General features: G+C 41.0%; 1 protein-coding gene across 2 annotated transcripts in view; it reads left to right on the forward strand.

Moving 5' to 3' along the window:
- Positions 1-2,493: 2,493 nt before the first annotated feature.
- Positions 2,494-24,271, forward strand: part of ARHGAP10 (Rho GTPase activating protein 10) — a 135,704-nt gene continuing 113,926 nt past the window's right edge. For both annotated transcript variants that reach the window (XM_062493070.1, XM_062493071.1), the window contains exon 1: positions 2,494-2,647. In XM_062493070.1, the coding sequence (XP_062349054.1) occupies positions 2,494-2,647 (154 nt within the window). The remainder of the gene's footprint in view (positions 2,648-24,271) is intronic.

Genomic DNA, 24,271 nt, shown 5'->3' on the forward strand with positions numbered 1-24,271 from the left:
ATATTTTTCTAACTTTAATGTTGAAGACAACTACAGAACAAACTAAACAAATTATCCATGGAAGGCATACCTATTCTTGAAATGCTGCTCCAGTAATTGTTTGTAATTTAAGGGGTTTTTTTTTTGGTTAAGTTATTTTAAACTGATTTTCGACTAGCATAGAAACTTCTCAGAATATTAGAAAATAAGTATCAGCAGATAATGTGATCTAGCAGGTGGAACACTTGGCTGAAAAACTGAACATTCAGGATCAGCTCTCAATAGCCCCTCCTGGTCTGCTGTGATTTCAGGCAAATCATCTGCATGTTTAGGTAGCATCTCATTTGGAAGGGGCCATACTCATTTTCAGGCTACTTTCAGAAACTACACTTACTCATGAGCCTTCATGTCAAGCCCCTTCTCCCTGCCCCTCTCTTTACATAATTGTGTTTTCTTATCATCCTTAACTACACGAACAATGAGGACATTATCTTGGCCTTTGATCATGAAATTCTGTGTTTACTCACTTGAGCTCTGTGATTGCTGCCAGATGAGTAACATACATCCTCAGTCTGGTTTCTGAAGCAGGCTCTGAAGTGGACAGGTATTAAAAAAAACAAACGTTTACAAAATTGAATACTACCCAATACACAGCTCTATCAACAGGAGTAATTAAAAATGAGATTTGTAAAGTGCCCACCTATTTCCATACTTGTCTTCTGCAGGTCAGTGCATGGGGTCATACAGAAAAAGCTTGATAATTATACCACCAGTTATCTTCATCTCAGACATGCAGTTTAGACTTTACTGTGGGCCCACAATAACGCATTTAATTAATACCAGAGTACTGCTTCAAATGGAGAGGGAACTAACACCCAATTTGCCAAAATACAAAAAAAAAATAGTATCAATTGACTCCCAAAATAGACATTAATGACTAAAATATATATACCCCCAATCATCTGTGAAAATCCCATGAAAGCACTCTGAATTGCACTACAGTCAAACCATTGAAACCATAAATTATAGCTAATACAAATATAAGCCTTTTCTGTCTGCTTTGTGCGTTTCCTAATATTCTTAGCAGAAATAAGGTCTTCTTTAGGTCTTGCTCTTGCTGCAGTTCCTGTTCACAAGATTCTAGTAGTTTATTGAATGAAGACATAAAGGTGAGTCTGTATCTACTTTACTGAGTATTTCATGTGCAAACACAAGTGGGACAGGGTGAGCAGATGGCTTTCACGGCTGGCAGACAACCACGGCCAATTTTGGATCAAGCAGCCCATGTGCTGCTCTGTGCATCCTCCCTCTGAGAGCCTGCTCAGCCCCTTCCTAAAGCTCACAGAGGTGTCCATGAGGTGCAGGGGGCCCAGGGGCTGGTACAATCATAGAACCATAGAATATGCTGACTTGGAAGGGACCCATTGAGTCCAACTGTGGCTCTACACAGGACATCTCAAGAATTCCACCATGTGCCTGACAGCACTGTCTAAATACTTCTTGAGCTCTGTGAGGCTTGTAACCACTTCCCTGGGATGCCTGTTCGAGTGCCCAACCACACTCTGGGTGAAAAACCTTTTCCTGATACACAACCTAAACCACCTATGACTCAGTTCCATGCCGTTTTCTCAAGTCCTGTCACTGGGTACCACAGAGATCAGTGCCTGCCCCTCCTCTTCCCCTCACGAACCAACTGAAGATCGAAACGAGGTCTCCCATCACTCTCCTCCAGGCTGAATAAAGCAAGTGACTTCAGCTGCTCCTCGTATGGCTTCCCCTTAAGGCCCTTCACCATCCTTGCAGCCCCCTCCTTTGGATGCTCTCTCATAGCTTAATGTCGTTTTTATACACAGTTTGGGCACCCCAAACTGCCCCCAGCACTGGAGGTAAGGCTGCCCCAGTGCAGAGCAGAGCAGGACAATCCATCCCTTGCCCGGCTGGCGATGCTGTCCCTGATGTCCCCAGGACAGGGTTGCCCTCCTGGCTGCCAGAGCACTGCTAACTCACATTGAACTTCCCATCAAGCAGGACCCCCATGTCCCTTTGCACAGCGCTGCTCTCCCGCTCCCCAGGCTGTACACACAGCCAGGGTTGTCCCGCCCCAGGTGCGGAATCCTGCGCTCGCCCCTCGCGCGTTGGTGATTGTCCATCTCTAACTCGCCGAGGTGTCACTGCGGAGCAGAGGGCTCTCTGGTACCGGTACCTGCTCACCTTCTCCGCTCGGGGACGCCCGCAGCGCCTTAGCGGAGCCGACTTGTCCGGGGACCGGGCGCACCGGCGCGGCCCCAGCGCCCCGCCCGTGCCGCTGGGGCCGCGGGGCTCTCGGAAGGGGCGGGCAGATCCCGGCGCCCGCCCCGCTCGGGCGTGTCCCGGCGGGAGGGCGGCTCCGCTGAGCTCGGCTCTGTGTGCCCGTGCCCAGTCCTGCTCGGGGGGAGCTGCTGCTCAGTCTTTGTGGCCGCGGCTGCGGAGGGCGGCGGTGCTGCGGTTCGCGGGGGAAAGAACCCCGGCGCAGCCATGGGGCTGCAGCCACTGGAGTTCAGCGACTGCTACCTGGACAGTCCCTGGTTCAGGGAGCGGGTGAGAGCCCACGAGGCCGAGCTGGAGAAGACCAATAAGTTTATCAAGGAGTTGCTGAAGGATGGGAAGAACCTGATAGCCGCGACCAAGAGTGAGTGGCGTGGAGCGGGGGGAGCTGCGGGGGCGGCTGCCCGGCGCCTTTCGCCTTTGAGCCGGCGGCGCTCGCCTTTGTGGCACAGAGCTTTGCACTGGTGTTCCCCAGCCTCGCCCTTGGGTTCCCCATCAGCCGCTTGGAGACGCAGGTCGTCTCCAGCCCTTGTCCGCGGAGGGGAACAAGGGATAGAGGCGGTGGCAGCGCCGGGGGACTCCTGTTGCATCTGCCCGGTTCCTGGCCCGGGCCTGGCTGCTGTGTTCGGTGGTGCCGAGCCCGGAGCAGCCCCGGCTGCCGAGTAAAATCCGCCGGGAGGACTCGGTCCCAGGTGCTGCTGGTGCGCTGCAGGCTGAGCGGCTGTGAATTGCGTTCCTGACCGTAACCATGTCGTGCTTGTGCATTGCAGCCTGTCGAGAGGCTGCTGGAAAATACCTCTGTCAAAAGGAGCGTGTTCGGAATTATCAGACTTAGTTTTGTGCTGACAGCGCTGGTTGCCAGTTCTATGCCTTTGGCCTCTTAAAATGTGATAGTGTTTAGTTAATTTTGCGTTTCCTTGTTCAGTATGCACACAGTGCATATAAATCGTTAGCTATAATGTGCTTTATGTGGGAATCATGTCTTTTGCTTTGAATGACCATGCATGTTCTTAGTGTAGTGTCGTGCTAATGTATTTTTTCCGTGTGACATTAGACACAGCTGTGTAGTCACCTAAATATTTAGTAGGATGATTTGCTATACCAATTATTCAAATGAACTACTAATAGAGTGTTGTGGCACTGTGTTCTCGGAGGTATACAGCACCTCTGGTGTGGTAAACTTCTGAAGCCAGGAAACCATGCTGTCAGGATGTTTCCATTAAACTGATAGGGGCTTGGCCAGTGGTTTGATCAGTGTAGCTGTCTGGGTATAGTGAAGTTTTTAAAACCAGAATTAACTAATTTCTGTAAATAAAGAAGCATTATTTTCTGTTTCTGTCTCTGGTAGAAAATGCCATATCAAATTTCACTTGTCTTTAACTGTTATTCTTTGGCCAGCTAACATTCAGTTACTGCAAACTATGATCTTAGAGGATTATTCAAAATCTGTGATTTGAAGTGTCAGTATAAATCATCTTAACTTGGAGTGTAACGTAAAAAAGTATCCTGAATATGGGATAAGAACAGTAGAAGGAAATAATTCCACTTCTCTTCCTTAAGCATCTAGACGGTATTTTGGCAAGTGCCCCAAACCCTCAGTTGCTCATGTAAGGTAAAGTATACGGAACTTAATTTGAAAGTGTGGAGCTGGCTGTGGCCAGGAAAGCCCTAACTCAAATGAGTGTCCTCTCCACAGCACCCCAGAATCCCGTGCTGGTAAATTGGCTTTGTGTGCAGTGCTCAGGGTGCTTTGCCGGGTGTGGTGGAAGCCAAGTGTGCTGGCCAGAGCCACCTGGCTGAGAGGGCAACCCATAAGGAATATTTAGAGAAGCTGGGATCCTGCCTGGTGTTCAGGTCTGAGCCTTGCCTTCCTTTCTGACATGACAGCCAGAAGGTTTATTCTTGAGTTTAGTTGGTGTACCTTATTCTAACAAATAATCTTCAGCATACTTGCTTGAAAAGTATGAACAAGTTAGACGCTTCTTCCCACATTTCAGGTTTCTGCAGTTGTCTCTCCTCTTTAGAGTGCCCTGACTGACTGGTTTGAAGCTGAGTTGCTTTCCTCTGGTGCTGGTGAAGGAGTGCCACTGTTCAACAGACGCTTAAAGACAAATTGAATCAGAGGAAGCACAAGAAGTCTAATGGTTAAAACCCACTAAAACCCTAGTGGTTAGGATATTTGACTTCCCTGTGTTTTCAGAAGAAAACGTTATCATCTAAATTCTTTGAGGAACCTGATTCATCTGCTGTCAGGAAACCAAATGGGATTAGTATCTGTTCCAAAAACCCAGCTTGAGAAGTGGTCTAGACACAATGGCCTATTCATTTGTGTCCAAACTGCGTTTTCTGCACAAAGATAGTCTCACTGCAATTTTGAGAATGTGATAATAAATCAGGGTGTAGTGATCTTAGATTACTGCCTCTTAAGCAACAATTGCTGACAATTTTTAGAAAATAGTTTCAGTCTTTTGAACTACTTTTGAACTAAAAAATGTCATCTTGATAGTAGCTAAAATATTTCCCTGTTTCTAGAATGAGGTAAAATGTGAGATTTGCACCTTATGTAATTGATATGTGAGTATGATCAGGTGCTCTGAGTGGTGTGTAAAGTAGAAAATGTAGTAGGTGCACTGTTTTTCTTGAATTTGTGGGAAATGTGTAATTTGTGTGACTGTAATAGATACTGCCAGCATTTCTGTCCCTTAGCAATTTCCTTATTTCACTTGTAAAGCTGGCAGCAGATGTTATGGGGATTCTTCAGGTGTGAATAACTGATGCAATTGAATAGATGCCTCTTCCTGCCTGACAGACAGCCTTTTAAGTGACTTTGATGCTGCCTGCACTGGGTTACATCTTGACAGGTGAAAGCAGATACTGCTACTACTCCCTCTAATTCATAGGAACCATCATTGCCTTGCAGGGCACAACAGTAACATGATGTAGATCCTCTCACTGGATCCTATCAATTTGTCTCCTCAGTTGTATGGGATTGTATTTTTCACTTAAAACTTAGAAGAATTGATTTTTGTTAGTACAGGACTCTACTGCTTAAAAAAAAAAGGCATTTTTAAATTTTTGAATTTCCTGAGTAAAGCATACTTGAAGTGTATCTTTACACTTGAAAGTTTCAGTAGTTTCAAAGATAAACAAGAGTGACTCAAAACTGTCTGTTTCCTGTGTAAGGTTTTGATTCACCGAGTTGTCTCGTTCAAGCTAAATATTGGAAGGATGAATAAACAATAGGTGTCTCTTCCTTTTTTTATGACAGTTAAATGTGTTTAAAAGGAGTACAAACCTATTTTTTCACTACTGTTACTGATCAGTAAATACAAGTGGTATACACTTACTCTTTTTGAAATAGACATGCAATATTTCTTAGGGGATTCCAGTTCAGCTAAACAAGTTAGGATCAACGGAGTTTATAAATAATTTCTGGATGGAGGTAGTTGTGCTTCACTGAAAGTGAATTCAGAGGTGTCTGCTAAGAGAATCCTCATTCTGAATCATGAAAGGAGTGTAAGAGGTTTAGCTCTGAGCTCTTAAAAATCTTCTGTGCAATTCATTGGAAGCTAAAGAATACACTGGATAAATACTATATATTCAGTCTGAATTCTTATCCCTGTGTTGGTCCAGCTCTTGGTCTCTTACATGAGTGTGAGGTTTTTTGGTGGGCTTTTGAAGATATTTTTTGAAGGTTTGGGTTTTTTTTTTTTTTTGTTTTTTGTTTTTTTTTTTTTTTTTAATATCTACAGCAGGAGCTGCCACTGCTAATGAGATGCCAGGATGAAGTAGGAAGAGTCATCATGAGTATAGGTTTTGGCCTTGGGCATCTCACAGGGCCTTTGCAAAGGATACTTGTGAGTGCATGCTCACAGCTGTTCCATGTGCCTGAAAGCAGAGCCTCCCCATTCTTGGATTTAGGCTCAGATTGGAGCAGAATTCTGTTTGAGTCAACTGCAGTGACTTTGTGATGGGCTACTGAAGGTGGATATATGTGGTGCAGTGGGCATCCTGGCTGGCCAGTGCAGCCCAGTATGCTCAGTGACTGCTTCTTATTCCTATTTTCATTTTGTGTTTTTCATGGAAGAGTTATTTCTTGTACTCTTCCAGACAGAACACAAAATGAGAACCAAATTTATTTTATGTGTAGAGTTTGTTGGAATGTACATACTGATGAGGTTTTTTTGTTTGTTTGTTTGTTTTTGTTGTTTGTTTGTTTTTAAAAAAGATGACTGAACACCCTAATCCAGTCCCAAGCTCCTGTTTGATATCTGAGTTGTTCAAACCCAAATTCTTTTTCTTGGCAGTTCTCTTGATGTGTGGTGGTGGTTGACCTTCCAGACACTGGTCTAGGTTAGATTTTGGCCTGACCTGCTGTATATATTATTATGTAAATATAAAAGCTGTGGTAATCCACATAACACCACATAAAAACCTCTCAGACCACTTGAGCTGTGGTGTATTTTTTTCCTAAGCACTAATTGTCTATTTTTTAAAGCTTTCCTTAGTATAATCTGCCGTTATGAAACCACATGTAATGTGTGCCAGATTTCAAAGTCTTAGGAATTTTTCTTTGCAACAAAAATGTTCTATTGATATTCCAGTGCATGTCAAAGAAGTAAGATAAAACCACCAATATAGGGCTTATTAATAACTTCTGGACAAGAAATGAACATTCACTAAAGATTTAGATGGAATCCGAAGATTGTGTAAAAACTTAATGCTGTTCTTACTTAATGGGGAAGGGGGGAATATTGCAAGAGGGTCTTAGTTGAACTTGTGTGCAAAGCTTCCTAGGTCAACTGTGGTTAGTTAGGGCTCTATATTTGATTATTTTGCCTTGAATTCAGTGAGACCTCTGAATTAATACCTCTTTACATTTAGCATTTTAGTAAACTATCTTATTTTTCAGTTAGTAACTCAAACCCAGGCTTTATTCCTATTGTAAGGCGTGCTTTAGGTGTGATAACCATAAGAAAATCAATGCTGTATGTGAATGCTCTGAGATTTAAATTTGAAATATACTCTGCTAGTGCCTCTTTTGATAAAAATTACATCAAGTGCAGTATTGCAAAGGCTACTGAGCTACATGTACCTTTAAAAAACCCCAGCTTTCTATTGGAAGTGTTTCCATTATTGAGCTCATTAGAAAACTAAGGCAAACAGGTACTTTGAGGCCCATCTAGTAGAGATTTCCCTTAAGAAAGAACTGCTGATAATAATGTAATAAAATGTTGCTTTTCCCTTCCCTTCAGTTCAAGATAATTGCTGCAGCTGGGGCCTAATTAACTATGACAGCACTTTATTTTTTTTTTCTTTTCTGCTTGTAGATAAAGTTGCTTCTGTACAAGAACCAGGGAAATGCTTATATTTAAGAAAAGACTCTAAAGAACATTTTGTTTCGCTCCACCCTAAGTAGAGCATTCGTTACTGTGTCAGTAGCTATAAAAAGTGTCAGGCTCATTCTGTGGAGGATGCCAGTTTGTCAGCTTGACTCTGGTCTCTTCAGCTTCAATTACTGACTACCTCCATTACTGTCTTGGTCCTGTCGATGTTCCACTGTTCATTTTTTTCCTGTATCCAAAGCAGAGCACTGTGCTACTGAACATCTGTGATATCAGAAAATATGAAATTTCATGAATTTATATGGATTTTCTTAGTTCTGAGGGATGTGAAAAACTCATTAAATGAAGTGATTTTTTTCTTTCAATCATTTGGGGAAAAATCAGATTTTAGCTTTAGATAAAATGTGTGAGTGGTCATTAAAGAGAGCATCACTGATAGGTGTAGTAGTCAGGACAAAACCAACAGAAATAAGTTTATAATTTTTAAAGAAGTTGTCTGGTAGATCATGTTGAGGAATTTTTTCCCTTGTTTTTTTTTTTTTTTTTTTAATGACAAGGCTTTTAGAAAGGTAATTTTAGAATTCTATGGAATTTTAGTCTATCGTAAGGAGTTGTAAGAAATAGTGGATTTGTTCTAGAGGCTGTCAAGTGTCAACACCTGCTTGCAATAAAAGAAAAATAGGCCCGCTGCTAGGGCTTTAGGTGTATGCTGTTCCTAAAATTATCTTGTGCTTGCCTGCTCTGAATTGCAAAAATGTTGCAAATTCTAGCAAACTGACCTTATGACACTGATAACACTTCCCAAATCCAGTCTGAAAAAACTTGGTAAGTTTTACTAAGGCAGAACATCTCTTTCTGCCTGGCACAGATCTTTTCCCAAGGGGGCAGGAAGGAGAGTGCTATGGTGATTTTATTTTTTTGGGAAGTAGCACACAGGCTGGGTGTTCTGCCCTTGCTTTAGACAGGGAGCACGTGGAAACATGTTTGGAATGGCACTGAAGAGCTGCATCCCAATACTTGTCTCCTCCTTCCTAAGTGTTTTGTAACATTACATAATTAATGTATAATGTTTACATTGACTGTAGTGCTTTTGTTTAACAATGCCAACTTCAGTCAGTACTGCAACACTTAGCACATAAAAACCAGGGGCTTGACTGTTTCAGACAGAGAGCTCACAGCATGTGAATCTTGGCAATATGCTTAATGTTTGGATAGTGTGGGTTGTGGCTTCTTGAGATAAATTTTATGGTTTGCTCATGTCTGATGGGGCTTCCTTTTGTGTCTAATGCCACTTTTCTGAGTTTCAATATCATATTTACTCTCCTGTGACAGTTGCCCTTAAGATGTTAGAATATGCTCAGTGTTTTGATTATCTTTTAAATGTCTTCAAGTTTCTGAGTTGGCTAATTAAGACACTTGGTGCAGTTGAATGCTTTCTGGAATATCTAATGAATGTAAAATATCTGATCAAACAAACTTGGGTGCACATTGTCAGAATTGTTTAAGAAACTGCTGTTCAGGGAATGTAACATCTCTGCTGGCGGTTGCTGCCACCCACTGTAGTTGTCAATCTTAATCAGCACCCAAAATCTGCCTTGTTGCTAAGTCAAACCCGTCTTCCTTGTCAAATTTAAACTCAGCCATCAGTTTTGCATTGAGTTGAAGCAGGGACTTTTACTCCATCCCAGCAGCTCCTATGGAGGTTGTTTTCTTTTGGGTGTGACTTGGATGGAGAGAGGGCAGTAATTTATGAAGCTCCATATTACATCTGGGATAAATGTGTGCCTTCTGTCCAGAGCACATATTTTGATATCTCATTGGGAAATAAGATACCGGGAAAGGAAGTTTATGGTCTGGTTTACACTATCCTCCAATTCTTTTTCTAAACAGATATTTTTGGAATTTTTTGATAGACAATATCAATGTCACATTGCTTTTCCATACCTGCTTGTAGCTATGGATGGAGTGTCTTGAAGATACTAGGTTCTTTGTCTTTTACTCTTTCTGCTCTGTTTTTGTTTTCTCCCTTTGTTGCTCTTTTCCATCCTGTGTGTTTGCTCATCTTTCAGGATAAAAATAGAGAGAAAATATCCAGGCCCTCAGAAGCTATGTGGCCATCACAGGCCAAGGCCAAATCAGAAGTTCCTGTAAATCATTCATGCTAGGCTTGTCCTTTGTGGGAAAGGAGCAGCGTGAGGGGAAAAATAATCTACAGGGATGGAAAAATCACACTGTTATTAAAAGATTGTGGGTTTACTACAGCCCAGACTTTTGAATAAACCTCCTGTTGTTGCCCCTTTAAAGGAGAGGACTGGGCAGGTGAAGGTTGTTGGCTCAATAAGTCGGTCAGAGAGGGGGCTTTGTCTCTCAGTAGATCTGGTTGTTACAGCTTCCCTGGGTCCTTGTCAGCTTTTGTATGTGCACCTGGCTACTTGGGACTGCATGTCCTTGAAGAGGAAAAACAATGCTTTGTTTAATTTGGCACGGAAAATCGAGTATCCAGGATGAAACTGAGCAGGGCTTTGTACCAGAGCTGGGCCTTGAAGGACATTGTAGTGTGTGTGGTGTCCAGGAATACGTTCTCAGCCACTTTGTTGCTGGTGAATGATTTTTAGCTTTGAAATGTGTCCATTTCCTCCATTAGGCTGGTGCATGGGGATTAAAAATAATAAATGAATGAATGAATGAATGTTGAGGTGTATGAAGTTTGTCATACATCAAGTGTTTAAGCCTTAAGAAAGGTCAGATTGTAATGTATCAAATCTCAAAAACTGGGATGTTTTTCCAAGAGGAGAGAGAACATCGTATTTTTGTTTGGTTTAAGCTGTGATTTTGGCAGTTATTAGAGTTGGTTTCTTTGAAAAATATTAATAATTTTTGAATGTAGGTATGTTGGAGCAAAAAAAATATGGAAACTCCTAGAAGTTGTGCATAAAAATATAATTGCTTAGAATGTGCCTCTTTAAAAGAAATCCTGTTGTCTTGCAAACAGGTGGAGGGAGCATGCTGCCAGGTCATGGAGGGCCTGACACAAACTTGTCAAGATATAATTTTTACAGTGGGCCCCTGTTCTTAGAAATCCGTTATGGGGCTGAACTTGCATCTTATGTGGATTAACAGACTGAGTGCTGCACAGTGTCAGCCTTTGGAACACATCAGTGCTCTAAGAGCAAAGCAGTGTAACTTGTCCATACCTTTTCCCTCTTAAAATCCCAGGCTACTGTAAGCTCTCTCTGTTGGAGAGGTCTGGACTGCCTGACAATCTCAGCCACGAGCAAGAAGACTGTTTCTCCAAAGCTTTTATCTGTTCAACTCCTCAGCCTGCAAACTTTTCAGAAACAAAGCTGACTTTGTCCAGCCTGCTCTCAAACACTTGCTCTGTGGTAATATTACTCTTCTTTTATTGTGCTTCATTTTATGCTTTCAGTAACTTCAAAATGCACAGTTTCAAATTTCTGTTGTGCCTCTTCCTAACTGTTCCCTTGTTCCAGGGAATTCAGCATCTTTGCTAGAAGAAATCAAACTACCGGGAATTGCTATCAACTGAAAATCACATAGCCACTTGCTCACTCTCCCAGCCAGTGGGATCAGGGAGCAAATTGGAAGGGTTAAAACTGGAAAACTCCTGGGTTAAGATCAGGACAGTTCAACAGGGAAAACAAAAGCCATGTGCATAAATGAAGCAATGAAGCAAAACAAGGAATTATTCACTGTTTCCCATAGCCAGGCAGGTGTTCAATCATTTCTAGGAGTGCAGGGCCCAATCGTATGTAAGGGTTTACTCTGAAAGACAAGTGCTGTTACTCCAAATATTCCCCCACATCCTCCTTCTTCTCCCCTCTTTATATATGGAGCATGACACCATAGGTATAGAAATTCCTGCTTATCAAACCTGATTTCCTTTTATGACAAGGTAGTGCACCTAGCTGATCAAGAGGAGCCAGGTGATGTACATGTTTAGGATATCAGTGGAGCTTTGGATACTGTCTCTCATAGGATCCTCCTGCACAGATTGTAAAACAGACCATGCAGTGTGTGAGCAGCTGGCTCACAGGTCAGGCACAAAGGGTTGTAGTGAAGGGGGTGAGCTGGAGACCTGTCATTAGTGGGGTTCCATAAGGCTCCATCTTAGGCCCTGTGCTCTTCAATATCTTGAACAACTTGGATGCAGGACTACAAGGGATGCTAAACAGGTTTGCAGATCACACAAAACTGGGAGAAGCTGTTGACTCCCTGAAGACAGGGAGGCCTTTCAGAGAGACCTTGGCAAGTCAGAGGGCTGGGCACTTACCAGCCATGTGAAGTTCAGCTAGGGAAGGTGCCAGGTTCTGCACCTGGGATGGGGCAACCCTGGATGTACGGACAGACTGGGGAAGGAGAGGCTGGAGAGCAGCGCTGTGCAAAGGGACCTGGGGGTCCTGCTCGATGGAAAGTTCCATGTGAGTCAGCAGTGCCCTGGCAGCCAGGAGGGCAACCCTGTCCTGGGGACATCAGGGACAGCACGGCCAGCTGGGCAAGGGAGGGATTGTCCTGCTCTGCTCTGCACTGGGGCAGCCTTACCTCCAGTGCGGGGGGCAGTTTGGGGTGCCACAATATAACCAAGGTATTAAACTGTTGGAGAGCACAAAAGATGAAGGGTCTTGAGGGGAAGGCTGTTGAGAAGTGGTTGAGGTAATTTGGTCTTTTCAGCCTGGAAGAGACCGAGCAGAGACCTCATTACATTTACAACTTCCTCATGAGGGTAAGAGGAGGGGCTGGCACTGAGGCTCTTCTGTGTGGTGCTGAGTGACAGGATGTCACTCAGGGAGCAGCCTGAAATTGTGTCAGGGGAGGTTTAGCCTGGATATCAGGAAAAAGTTCTTTCCCCAGAGGATGGTCAGGCTCCTCAGGGCAGTGGTCGCAGCACTGACCGACAGAGTTCTAGAAGCATTTGGACAATACTCTTGGGCACGTGGTGTGATTCTTGGGGATGGTGTTGTCCAGGACCAGCAGTTGGACTCAGTAATCTTGGTGGGTCCATTCTAACTCAGCATATTCTGTGTAATATTCCATCAGTCAGTAGGGGTCACCTGCCCCAGCTGGGTGTCATCCTAACCTCCTATTCACTCTGTCTCCTCACCAGCATGGCTGTGCAAAAACTTGAAAAGGCTTTGGCTCTGTGTAAGTCCTGCTCAGCAATAAAAAAACATCCCAGTTACTGTCACTGTGTTCAACACAAATCCAAAACTCAGCCCCATACCAGCCTCTACAAAGAAAATTTGCTTTATCCCAGCCAAAACCAACACAAGAAGTAGAAGAATCTTTTGCTGAAAAGAAATGCTCCTCTCTCCCATGGCTATTTTTGTTTTTCTTCACAAAAGACATCTGTGTGTCTTCCAACACCATTACTGGTTGTCCAGCGAGGGTAGGGTTGTACCTGAGGGGGAAGGCTGCCATCCTGAGGGGTAGAGAACTAGCTGTTCAAGCATGGAAATTTATTGTTGTGACCTGTGTCTCTCCTCTCACTGCAGTTTTGTTTTTTTTTTTGTGGTGTTTTGTGAAGGAATAGTTCTAAGCTCCAAACATGTACCTCAAGTTATTGTGTAGTATGTATAATGAGCTAAGGAAATGTTTGTGTTGCATTCTTGAATGTACAGAACTTGGCACTTTATTTAGATGGACTTTGCTGAGGGCCTGTAGCAAAGCTGAAGGAGATTGGAACCTAGTGAGCCAAGTAGCACAACCAGCTCTGAGGGTATTCATGACTAGAAATTAGTGCCCTTTTAGAGGGCTGAGACCTGAAAACAAGCAGATTGAAGATCTATGAGAATGGTTAGTCACACACAACCTAACAGAAAATTATACTGTGTGTATACAAATATTACACAGCACATGTAGTACGTGGTATCCAAGTTGAAAGTTTTATTTGGAAAATGTAGCTTTGAGACTCAACAGAAATGATTATTTGCCTTCACTTACTTGGAAATTCCATTTCCCTTCCTGCCTCCATTACCCACTTTAATATATCTATAATTAGAATGTGTCTTAGGTGTGAATTCCTCTTTATTAATTTACAAAAATACATTATATTTTGGTGCAACATAATTTGTATATAGGGCACTTTTTTCTTTTTAATTGCTGCAAATGAGTTGCTGTTATTCTTGAGTATCTTTCTATTGTGGGCATGGTTTATGTCTGCAAAGTTAGTTCTCTTTTTATTTTTCGTCTTTGTATATGGAAAACCAAGCTGTGTCAAGAGAAATGACTTGGTGAGCAGCTTTGGGCAAACCCTTCACCTGTTTATATCTTTCTTTCCATCACTATTTAATCTATTGCTTCAAATTTAGGGTTATTTATCTGTTAAGCATTTCATGAATATTGAAATGTCACAAAGAAGTGTTCTGTTTGAGTCCTTTCTGCATTAGGGGAGGCTGCATCCACTGCTCTTTTTCTGTAGTCATTATTTGAATTGAGAAGTAGTTATAAACTGTTTTTATCCTCTTCAAGTAAATTAGCTTAATATAGAATCTGAGAGGAGGATGTTCCATATTCTCCTGCAGTCATGTGGTAGACATCTCAGTACGGAGGGCATGGCAGTATGAGCTCAGAAAGCAGCTGTTCTGCCCTTGCCATGCAGACTATTCCAGTGGAAATTTAGGTTAGCAGTTTGGCTTTTCTAAGGTTTATAGCATTTTGTCATTCATTTTTCTTTTTACAGAAAGCATGCAGATGTGAAGAAAAACAGGTATGCCAACTTTGCTATAACACTTCTTGAGTGTACTGAAGTCCACTTCAGGTTGGTAAAGTTATTGTAAAGCTTGCTTCATTGAGGAGATTTTTTTTCCTCTTATACTTTTTTTTTTTTCTCAAATGAAAGTGTTTAGAAGGAAGCTGTCTTTAATACCTTCTTGGAAATTATTTTGGCATAATTACCATCTCTGTACTTAAAAATGGAATTAGGAACTAAGATGTTGGGCAGGAAAAGTAGCAATTTTTTTGGATGGAGGAAGCAACTGGACCACGTGGGCAATTAATCTGATAGTGCCTCCTCCACCACTTCTCTCTGGTAGAGATAAAGGTTTCTTTCAGTGGAACTTAACTGTGTTTGTACGCAACATGCAATCGAAACAAGTAATCAAAGCTCCTCCTGAAACAAAAGCTCTTGATACCACAAAAATGTCAAAAATCTCCCAAATAATTCTATCAACATTTATTTCAATTTCAGTCCTTTTATAAATAAAGATTTCTGTATGTGCTCTCTTTTCCTGTAGTGATAGTTATGGTTTGCTTGCTTTTAGGATCTTGAAGGCTTACAAGCAGATGAAAGGGATTGTATGCTTTTGATGTGTCAGGTTTGATAGCAAAGCCTTGTTAAGAGAATTTATCTTTAAAGAGTGTTATCTTTTGAATAAGGATGCTGCTTTTCATTTTAATTTCTTTTCCTGAAACCTTTTCTTTCAGTTTCTATTTTAAATATAGAGTATTTCAATATTTATTGGTGGTCTGGAGGTGATCTCACATATCATGAGGACATTATTGAATAGCCTTATTGGATCATTACTTCCTAGACACTATTATTAGTGTAGTAGCTGAGAGAGATATGAGCAGCTGCTGAGTTTTGTTCTGAGTGCCTGGATGGGTGTGTTGGGGTGGCATTCCCAGTGACAAGCAGAGGCACTGGGGGATGCCAGGAAGGAATTTTGACTGGAAAATACTTGACATGAGCTCAGTGGTTGGTGATTCTGTCTCTGTCTGTCTCCTCTCTGACAGGTCTGAGCTGTGCAACTTTTCAGATGATTCCTGCCATAGTCAGCAGAAATTGCTGCCTTTTTCACCTCATTTAATGTCTTTAGCTGCCTTTCTGGTGAAGGTTTATAGAGCAAACTCAGGTGAATGTTTGAGTCGAGTATTAGGGATGGGTTTTAGCATATGCTACCATGGAGACATGCTCACGGTTCCTAACAGATTTTAGGATAGAGCTGTAGGACAGAACAATGACTGAATCAAGTCCTCTTTGAAGGATGTACCTCTAATTCCTTGCTGGGCTTTGGAAAAATGATGCTCAGGCCAGCATTGCCAATGTAATTTAAATTTTTAGTCATAGCAGAACAATTAGGAGAGGGAAAGACATGTCTTTTGTGTCTCTGTAAAAAGTGGATAGTAGATTGATGTCAGTATTTAGTAATGTCGGAGGAAGAGAACATGTCAGTTCTTTTCTGGGGAGGGGTGTGGTGGGGTTTCTTTCTTGCTTCCTTTCTTTAAAACACTTGCTTATTCCCAGTTGCTTTGTTTCCAGAGAGGGACCATTATACTGCAGTTTGCCTCAGCCTTTTCAGGTGATGGGTTCTCTAACCGTTTTGCAGGGGAAAAAGGAAAAAAAACATAGTGTTTTGTACAACATTATAATAATGTAAAAAATTGAATGGTAGCATTCATTTATTGAGCATTATTGAGTGAATTTATTAATTTGCTTTCCTTTTACCTTGTGTTTTTTGTTTGCTTAAACCTGTTGGATTTGATTTCTGTCAATCACTTTTCTCTCTGCCTTTTGATACTTCGTGGACTCGACGTGGTTTTTGGATCAAAGCCCATGGGAATGTTTTGGTGGTATGTGCAGTATAGGGAGCTGAGAATTCCTTGGTGTAGTAACAGTTCCATTAATGTTTGTTTTTTTAAGTTATAATGATGTTTGTCTGTGAGCTGGTTTAATGTTTATTTTCATTTCAAGGAGATACATAGTTACAGCTGTAAGTGGGTAATGAATGTGAATAGAGGGAATTAGGCGTTGTTGTTTTGTGTCCCAGCAAAATGAAGCACGGTCTGCCTGGCAGTGACTAATTCTTCTGCATACTCTTAGTGATACCAGATACTTAGAAATTCAAGTCAAAGGGAAATTCCTTGCTTTGCCGTATGCTTTTTCAGTGAACAGCTTGGTGTGGTTAGGATTCTTGATAGCATGAAGCTCCTTATTTCTAGTTGCCACTAGAAAAACCCAGTAGAGGCATTTATGTCATGCCGGAAATGTCATCAGGACAATTAAAGGTGAGTTTGTTTACTGATGATCAGCCAAGTCACAACCCATTTTAATGTCTTGCTAATGGTTTCTTGTGTTATATTTGTAGCACTGTGTTGTTTTTTTTTTTTTCAGATAAAGTATGTACACTTTAAAACACATTAATACAAGATTATTCTTAAAAATAAACAAACAAAGATCTTAACCTATAAAGCAGTTAAAACTCTGAAGTGCGTGAAGCATTTTAAATGGGAACCTTTCAACATCCTGTGCAGCAGTTAGGGCTGTGGTTCTGTTTACACATGGGTGAAGTGAGAGGCCAAGTGATTAGATAGGATTGCACATCAAACCCTCACTGGAGATGGAGTTAGTTATTAGGAGGCCCTGACGTTTAACCTTTTACCCATGCATTGGCATATTTTGTTTTGTAAAAGAGCTTGGAGACATTGGAATTGTGCTGTGAGTTGTGAGAGTTTCAGACTGCCCACTGAATTCCCTAACCAGTGATCAGAACTGTTTTGGTGTAGGTTCTTGCAGATTTGTGTGTTGGATTTTAAATGCTCAGTTTTATCATGCAGTCACGTTAAATGTTCCAGCCAGGTGGTGAACTCATCTGTTTGATTCTTTGTACTTTCTGGAATATGAAGGACATGGAACTATTCTTACCTTGGTGCTCTGATAGAATTGGGAATGTTTTGGCTTGTGCTGGTTGGAAATGTACCCCAACTCCAGCAATTGGTTCCAGAACTACAGTCCAGTCAGGAAACAACTTCCACACACTGCACTAGTCACAGTACAGTGGCTTTGGCTTGTCCAAACCTCACCTTGTGCCCAGCAGCCCACTCAGGCTGAAGGTGCAGGTGGCTGTGCCACCCTGCGCCCAAGCAGACAGTGTCCCCTGGCTCAGTGCTGCCTCTGCTGCTCCTTGCTTCACTCTGCCTCACGTGGAGCCAAATCCAGCTGCACCCTCTGAAGCTCAATGCCAATTTTGACTCTGTTTTCTCCTTTTCCTATTGGTGACCCTACCCAACTTAGTCGCTGCCCTTACAGATGGTTACTACTGACACTAGTCCTAAATTTAGCCCTGAATTTTTCCTTCTGAACCCATCCTTCATCCTAATTTGGTGATTGTAGCCTTTAGCAGATACAAGCCAAGAAAGGAAATTTTCCCTGCTGATGCTAACATCTCTCATCATCTGGCAAACCTCTGCTGAACCCAGCAATGAGTATTCCTGCTGGCTGCTAGTCAGCCCTAAAAGTAATTGACTGAATTTTTGGATCCTTTTCTTTCTGTCTGTTGACATTGGTAACTAATAACAAAAAAATAAATTATCTGAAAGCCTTGCAAGTGAATCTTAGCTCAAGTCTTGCCCTAACATAAAGCAGGTGGCTCCCACTGAGCTGCTAAATGGGGCATGAACTAAGTCTTACTTGGTTCCAGTGTTTTATGTTGATTAATTATGGACAAATGTCTTAGAGTAGTGTGAATCTTTGGAAACCAGGAGTGCAGATTATAGAATGTATGTAAAGCCAGTGTGCATTTTATTAAAGATGACAAATTGAGAGCCAGAAAAGATTTGAGGTTTTTTATAGGCAAAAGTCAGCAAGCCAGCTTAAATGTAAGTTGCCAATAGTCACAAAGTTTTCAATTTTTAAGCTATTTTTATATTAATAATTTTACTTGTCTTATAAAGCATTTCTAAAATCTCTGTTACTAATAAGAGGATGGCTGTGTTTTGAGCTGACATCAGACCAAGAATACAAGAAGACTGTTTATGCAGAGGTTCCCATTTGCAGATGTCTGCTGGGGGATTGAGACATATCAGGGGAGGATTCTCCTCCTCCTTCCCACAGCTATACATGAGAAAGGAAATATGCATGCTTTTCCTTTCCCTTTATATCCATATAGTTTATTCTATGTGAACAATTTGTCTCCTCTGTCTTGATGGCACTTTAAATAAATTTTTAAATACAGAAGGATTAGGTAATGATTTCATATATCTTTTACTGAGAGAAATTAATTTTTGTGGGGAAACTCTCTTCATTTACCAGGTTGTGATTATGAAATCACCATCCATTCTCTGCCCTCAGTTCTATATAATCTGTGCAACTCTGAGCACTGTTCAAAACTTACTAATACTGCCTTTGTCTGGGAATCCTACACCGGTCTTTGTATGTTTTACTTTGTTTTGGTATAAGTTGATGTGATGTAGAAATAGGGAGGATCAGCTTGTGATACTCATGTTTGTTTTTTTTTTTTAAGTGCCTGTTACTGCTAACTCTGCACTCTAAATAAATTTGAGATCAAATCATGTGTTTTGAAAGAGTGGGCTGGGCTGGAGAAAAGCCATAATGTTTTGCTGTGGAACAGAGACATCTTCTCTAAGGAGTGAATTTGATCTTATTTCTATTTTTCTCCAAAGTTTTTTTTTTTCTCACCAGTCTCTCTCTCTCTTGACATCCCAGGGCATCTCTTCTCTCTCTTGCATCACCCCACAATTACACAGTACTTTGGTGAGCATTCTTGTGGTCAGTAAAGTATGTTAGTACAAGTTGCACTTCCAGCTTTAAATGTGTCTCTAAAGAAGATAAAAAATAAACAAATACGTGACAGGACTGAGGGCCCATGTTCACCTGGGTGCACGTTTGTATTCAGAGCTTTGCACACACCAGGTGCAAAGCTGGGGATGGTAGAATATAGAAAGACCCAGCTGGACCTTCCAGAGTAAAAGCTAATGATGATTTGCAGCACTGGGGCTGGGGTTTGATATTATCTCTTGCAGCCAGTGCAACCTCCCTGGTTAATACAACTTCTGTAAGGGCCAGACACTGTCTGTGAGAGACTTTTTCCTGTGCTGGAGCTCTTGGTGCAAAGTCTCAGGCTCTTCAACTCCCTCCTGTTGGCTATCCTATGCTCATGCAGAACATTTGCTTTCCCTGCTTGCTCTGCCTCTACCCCTGGAAAATAAAACTGTCATTTCTAGTTAAAAAAATATTTATATAATTTCTGTGCACAGAAACAAAAGAGTTGAAGTATAAATTATTGCAGAACTTTTATTGTAGAGTCTCTGAGGAAAGTGGCTATTGTACTTTTCTTTCTTGCTTTCCACTGTACTGGACACTTGCTTAATCAAATGTGCCAACAAGCTTCCCCTTGGGTAATTTTCCTTGTCTTCTTAAGTTAGACATTTCTGCTTGAAACACTGCCTGAACATTTAATTGCTTTGGATGGGTATTTCTGCAGGAAAATCATGGTAATATGAGTTATGCTTATGTTGTGTTCTCTTGAACTCCAGGTACTTGTATATGTGGTTGTGTGTTCCATCCTGGTATCTGTATGCCCTTCACCCCTGACAGGAAATGAAGGGAAGAGACACCTACTAACTAGAAAAACTTGTAATTCAGTCCTTACATCTTCGTTGATATGCTGTCATTTCCTAGACAGGGTTGTTATTTGAATTGCAGGATTTGAAGTTGAGGGCAGAACAGCCTGAAGCGCTCTGTCATACTAACACAGAAGCTTTCATAATTGGTGCAATTAATACCAGTATAATTTTTCTTGCAGTCATCACGTGGGAAGAAAACCTCATTCATTTGACTGTAAACACTGAGGGTAGTATTTCTTACGCATTGTGGGTCACTAAATTCCTCACAGTACTCACAGAGGCTTGCTAGACTGAGATTATTTATGTGAAGTAATTTATTGGGCAAAGCTGTCAGCAGAGCTGCAAGCCACAGTTGAGCTGGGTGAGATTTGTTCTATACCACAGCCTCCACTAGGGTTTTGGCAAGTGCACCTTTCCTGAATAATGTGAAAGACCTTGTCAAACTGTCTCTGATAATTAGATTTGACATAGCTAATACCTGCAATACAGGCAGGACAGTCATGTGGCCAAATCATGGCTTGTCAGCAGTGAATGTGTTTGTATTGGGTTGCCAGTGTTGTTTTTGGGAAGGGAGCATTGCAGAAAGAACATCTAGAAAAAGATGTGTAGATGCTTCGTCCATTCTGTGCTGAAATAAAAGGCTATAGTTTTGCTATGCCAAATGGTAATATATTTAATTAAAGCATAAGAACTTTCCCTATTTGATAAGAGACTGGGAGATGTGCAGACATTGTAAAATACTTCAAACATTTTCATTCTGAGTATCTGATAGTCACAGGATGAGCTTATGTTGTCAATCCTTCCTAGGGCTGAACACAACATTTAACAATCTATCTCTTTAGTTTAATACTGACCTCATGTCTCCTGTCTCCCTTTTTTTAATGGATTATAATATTGGATTAAATGAGGCTGTCATGCAATGTATTAGGTGCTGCTGTTACTTTCTTTAATGACTGGGGAGGGATGCCATTTAGAAAAAGAAAACAACTAAAACATGAGTGTGCAGAAGTGTGCTTGATTGCTGTAATTCCAGGCAACATGACCAAGATCATCTAACTCTTGGAAGAATCCTTTAAGCAACCTGGGATTTCTATGGGCATCATTTCTACAGAATAAATATACAATGTGAACATGGTGGCTTTTAAGAAAAAGTATAAACTATTATTTTCTGTTCCCTTAATGCCTTTATGTTCTTCAGATCAAAATTTGCTCATTTATATTAAGAAATGAAAATATATTTAGCTTGCTGATGAATGAAAGAGGGCTTCTTTAAAGCAATTCAGAAATTATTTATATCATAGGCAAACTCCTAAGAGAGAGGCAGGGAAAGTAAGGGCATGATGCAATGTGAAGTAAAGATTCTTTCATTTAAAAGAACTTTTGATGAGTGTGTTTTGTTGCTTTCTGGCTTTAAGATTTTCTTAATTTTAATTTCCTAGTATCAAAGGAAATCTTTCTGGATTACTGTGGCAAACAGGATAAATGGGTGTAGTCAGAAATATTTGTTGCTTTCAACCAAATGTGGCCAGTTGCTCAATTGCCTTCATAATTCTTTCCTCTGCTATTTAATTCAGTTGGCTGCACACTTTTTTTTTCCTTCTAGTTCCAAAAGAAAGTTCACAATTGAAGGAAAGAAAGAATTCAAGGAACTGTTGCTGGCATTTTTCTCAAATGCACATTCCTGCAGGTAGCAGGAGTCACTCCGGCTGAGCAAAACAACTCTGCCTATTCATGTGCTTGGAACCACAGAGTGGATTATGAAATTTCTGGAGTTGAATGAAACTTCAAATATACAAAACATTAAAAGATGTGGTGAGCTTGTGGCTCATGCTATCTGTAGGTTTTGGTTTTTTTTGTGTGTCTGTGTGTGTGTTTTTTTGTTTTTTTTTTCCAATTTTCTCTAACTGTCAGGCCTTGGACACAGAACTTGAGTGTCTGTGACTGAAACCCCTTTGAAAGCATGAAGAAAGCCAAAGAAAAGCTTGGTTTGCAGCTGTCTAGCTGATAGCCTGGCTTTGTCACACCCTGTTCTTTATTATACAAATCTGGCTGCTGAATTGCTTTGGTGCAGTGCTGTGCAGCAGCCAGAGGTTCCTTTGGTCCAGTCCATGGGAGGTTAGAGTTGAACTTCCCTGAAGAAATGGCAATTCTGGTTTATGGAGTCATCAACCCCACTGCCTTTTCAAATAAATAGAAGATAAACTGGACCAAATGTTTCTGTCTTATTCTTATTTGGTCTGGCTGCATCACAGCATATTATTTGAGCTGTGTCACAGGAGTTGGTAGTGTGATGTTATTTATTTCTCCCCTAGTGTATTGCTAGCTCTCTTTTTTTCCTTTTGTTGTCCTTTTGTTTCTCTTTGATTTTTGTGATGATGTTATACTTTTTTTTTTTTAACCAAGGTTAAAGCAAACTTAGCAGGGAAAGGGAGTTTCCTGCTTTTCAGAAGTGAGGATATGATCCATGACAGAATTAGTGCTATAAAAAAAAGTTAGCTTATTATTTATATAGATTTCAACACTTTTTTTTTTTTTTTTTTCCCTGAAGATGCCTGGATATCCTGAGAAGTGTTATAATGCCTTCTGGTTTTCCCAGTTCATACTTAGCTAAACTGTGTGTATGCAGAATGGATGGGGTAACTTATTGCCTGATGTCTGATGAAATTTCCCTTTCTTCAGTCAGCTGAATCATGTCAGTACTGCAAGAGACAAACTGTGACAACTTCTGTCTAGTTAGAGACTAACACTTAGAAAATGCTGCAGGAATTTCAGGTGTGGCTATAAGCAAATTAAACTGTTTCCAAGTCCCATGAGTCCTAAGCTCCTAAAATAACCCCTTAATTGCTAACTTGTTAAAGTTTTTAATAAATATTGACTGTTTTTTCTTACATACTTGCAGGGTGTAATGTGACTTGATGGGCATATCTTCATAGCATGATAAAGAATTTGGCAGCTAGAGGATTCAACATCAACTGAGTTGCTTGTGATCTAGGCCAGATATGAATCTGATGATTTGGATAAGAAACCCCCAACTTGTTGACAATTAGATTGCAGTGGATGTTCACTATAAGTTGCTGCATTTGTCTAATATTATGTACAAGTTGAAAGTTGGAGCATCATCCTTTTTTTGTTCTGTTGTGTTATTAAAGAGAACTTAAAAAAATTATTGTGAAATACAGCCAAGAAATGAAACGAAATTCTACATGAAGACACTTGACTCACTCTGAGATTATTTGGGTCATTCATCATTTAAAAAGAGTGTAGATTAGTGATGAGGATCCAAATTTTTTGTGTGGAGTTGAAACTATTGCTTCTTTACCCATTCTGTATAGTCATCAAGGTTGTAATTTATAGTGGCTATCTATTCTTATAATGGAATATCTGATTAATATTTTTTTTATATTTCCATCTTCAGGTAGTGTTGGGATTATGCCAGTCCCTGTAGACTGATTGCCTGAAAAGATAGATTCCTCAATTCCAAAAGTGCTGTTTTTTCATTATGCAGCTGTCTTTTCAAAGGTTTTTTGTGGTTTTATGCATCTTTTTTTTTCCCTGAAGAATGGTCCATTTAACATCTAAACAGTACAAGTTCTGCCCAGTGTTTTAAAACCCAAGCATTTAAGATTCATAGGTATTCTAGTGAGATAGCTGTGCCCTGTTTCATTACCAGGTCATCTGTAGCAGAAGTGCTAAGAGGAAGATGTGGTGACCTGAATAGCTGAGTGTATTGTTCACTAATAGATTTTATCCTGCTGATAAGAGGCTGAGGTACCTTCCTGTGTAATAGCTGGGGCACAGCATGAGTCAGTGACTTTATCAAAGTCTGTTCATGGGCTGGAACATGAAACAGTCTCTTGAGCCTGGTTCTATTGTTTTGTGCATGAAGCCAGTTTTCCTAATTCAGTATATTTGTTTCTACTTTTAAACACAATTTATGCCAAGATGCTTGAGTTCTGGCAGACATGCACTACTATTTATTTATTTATTTATTTATTTATTTTCTCAGGGCAGTTCACTAGCGTGAAATCATTGCCTCCTGCTCTTTCAGAATTCCTGCCTAACCACCGCTGTTTTGAGCTTGGGGTGCTCAAACAGGTGTATGAAGTTGGGCAGATAGTTTAGAGCTGGAAGCATAGCACATGTGCAGGTACCGATATGATTTGGGAAGAAGGTCTGTTTCCACTGCTGTGGCCAGGCTGATGTATGCAGAGAACATGCATGTGTGTGGCATTTGCCAGCTCCTGAGCTGCTATAAATGATATCAT

This window comes from Cinclus cinclus, chromosome 5 (assembly GCF_963662255.1).
Source record: "Cinclus cinclus chromosome 5, bCinCin1.1, whole genome shotgun sequence".
Taxonomy (NCBI): domain Eukaryota; kingdom Metazoa; phylum Chordata; class Aves; order Passeriformes; family Cinclidae; genus Cinclus; species Cinclus cinclus.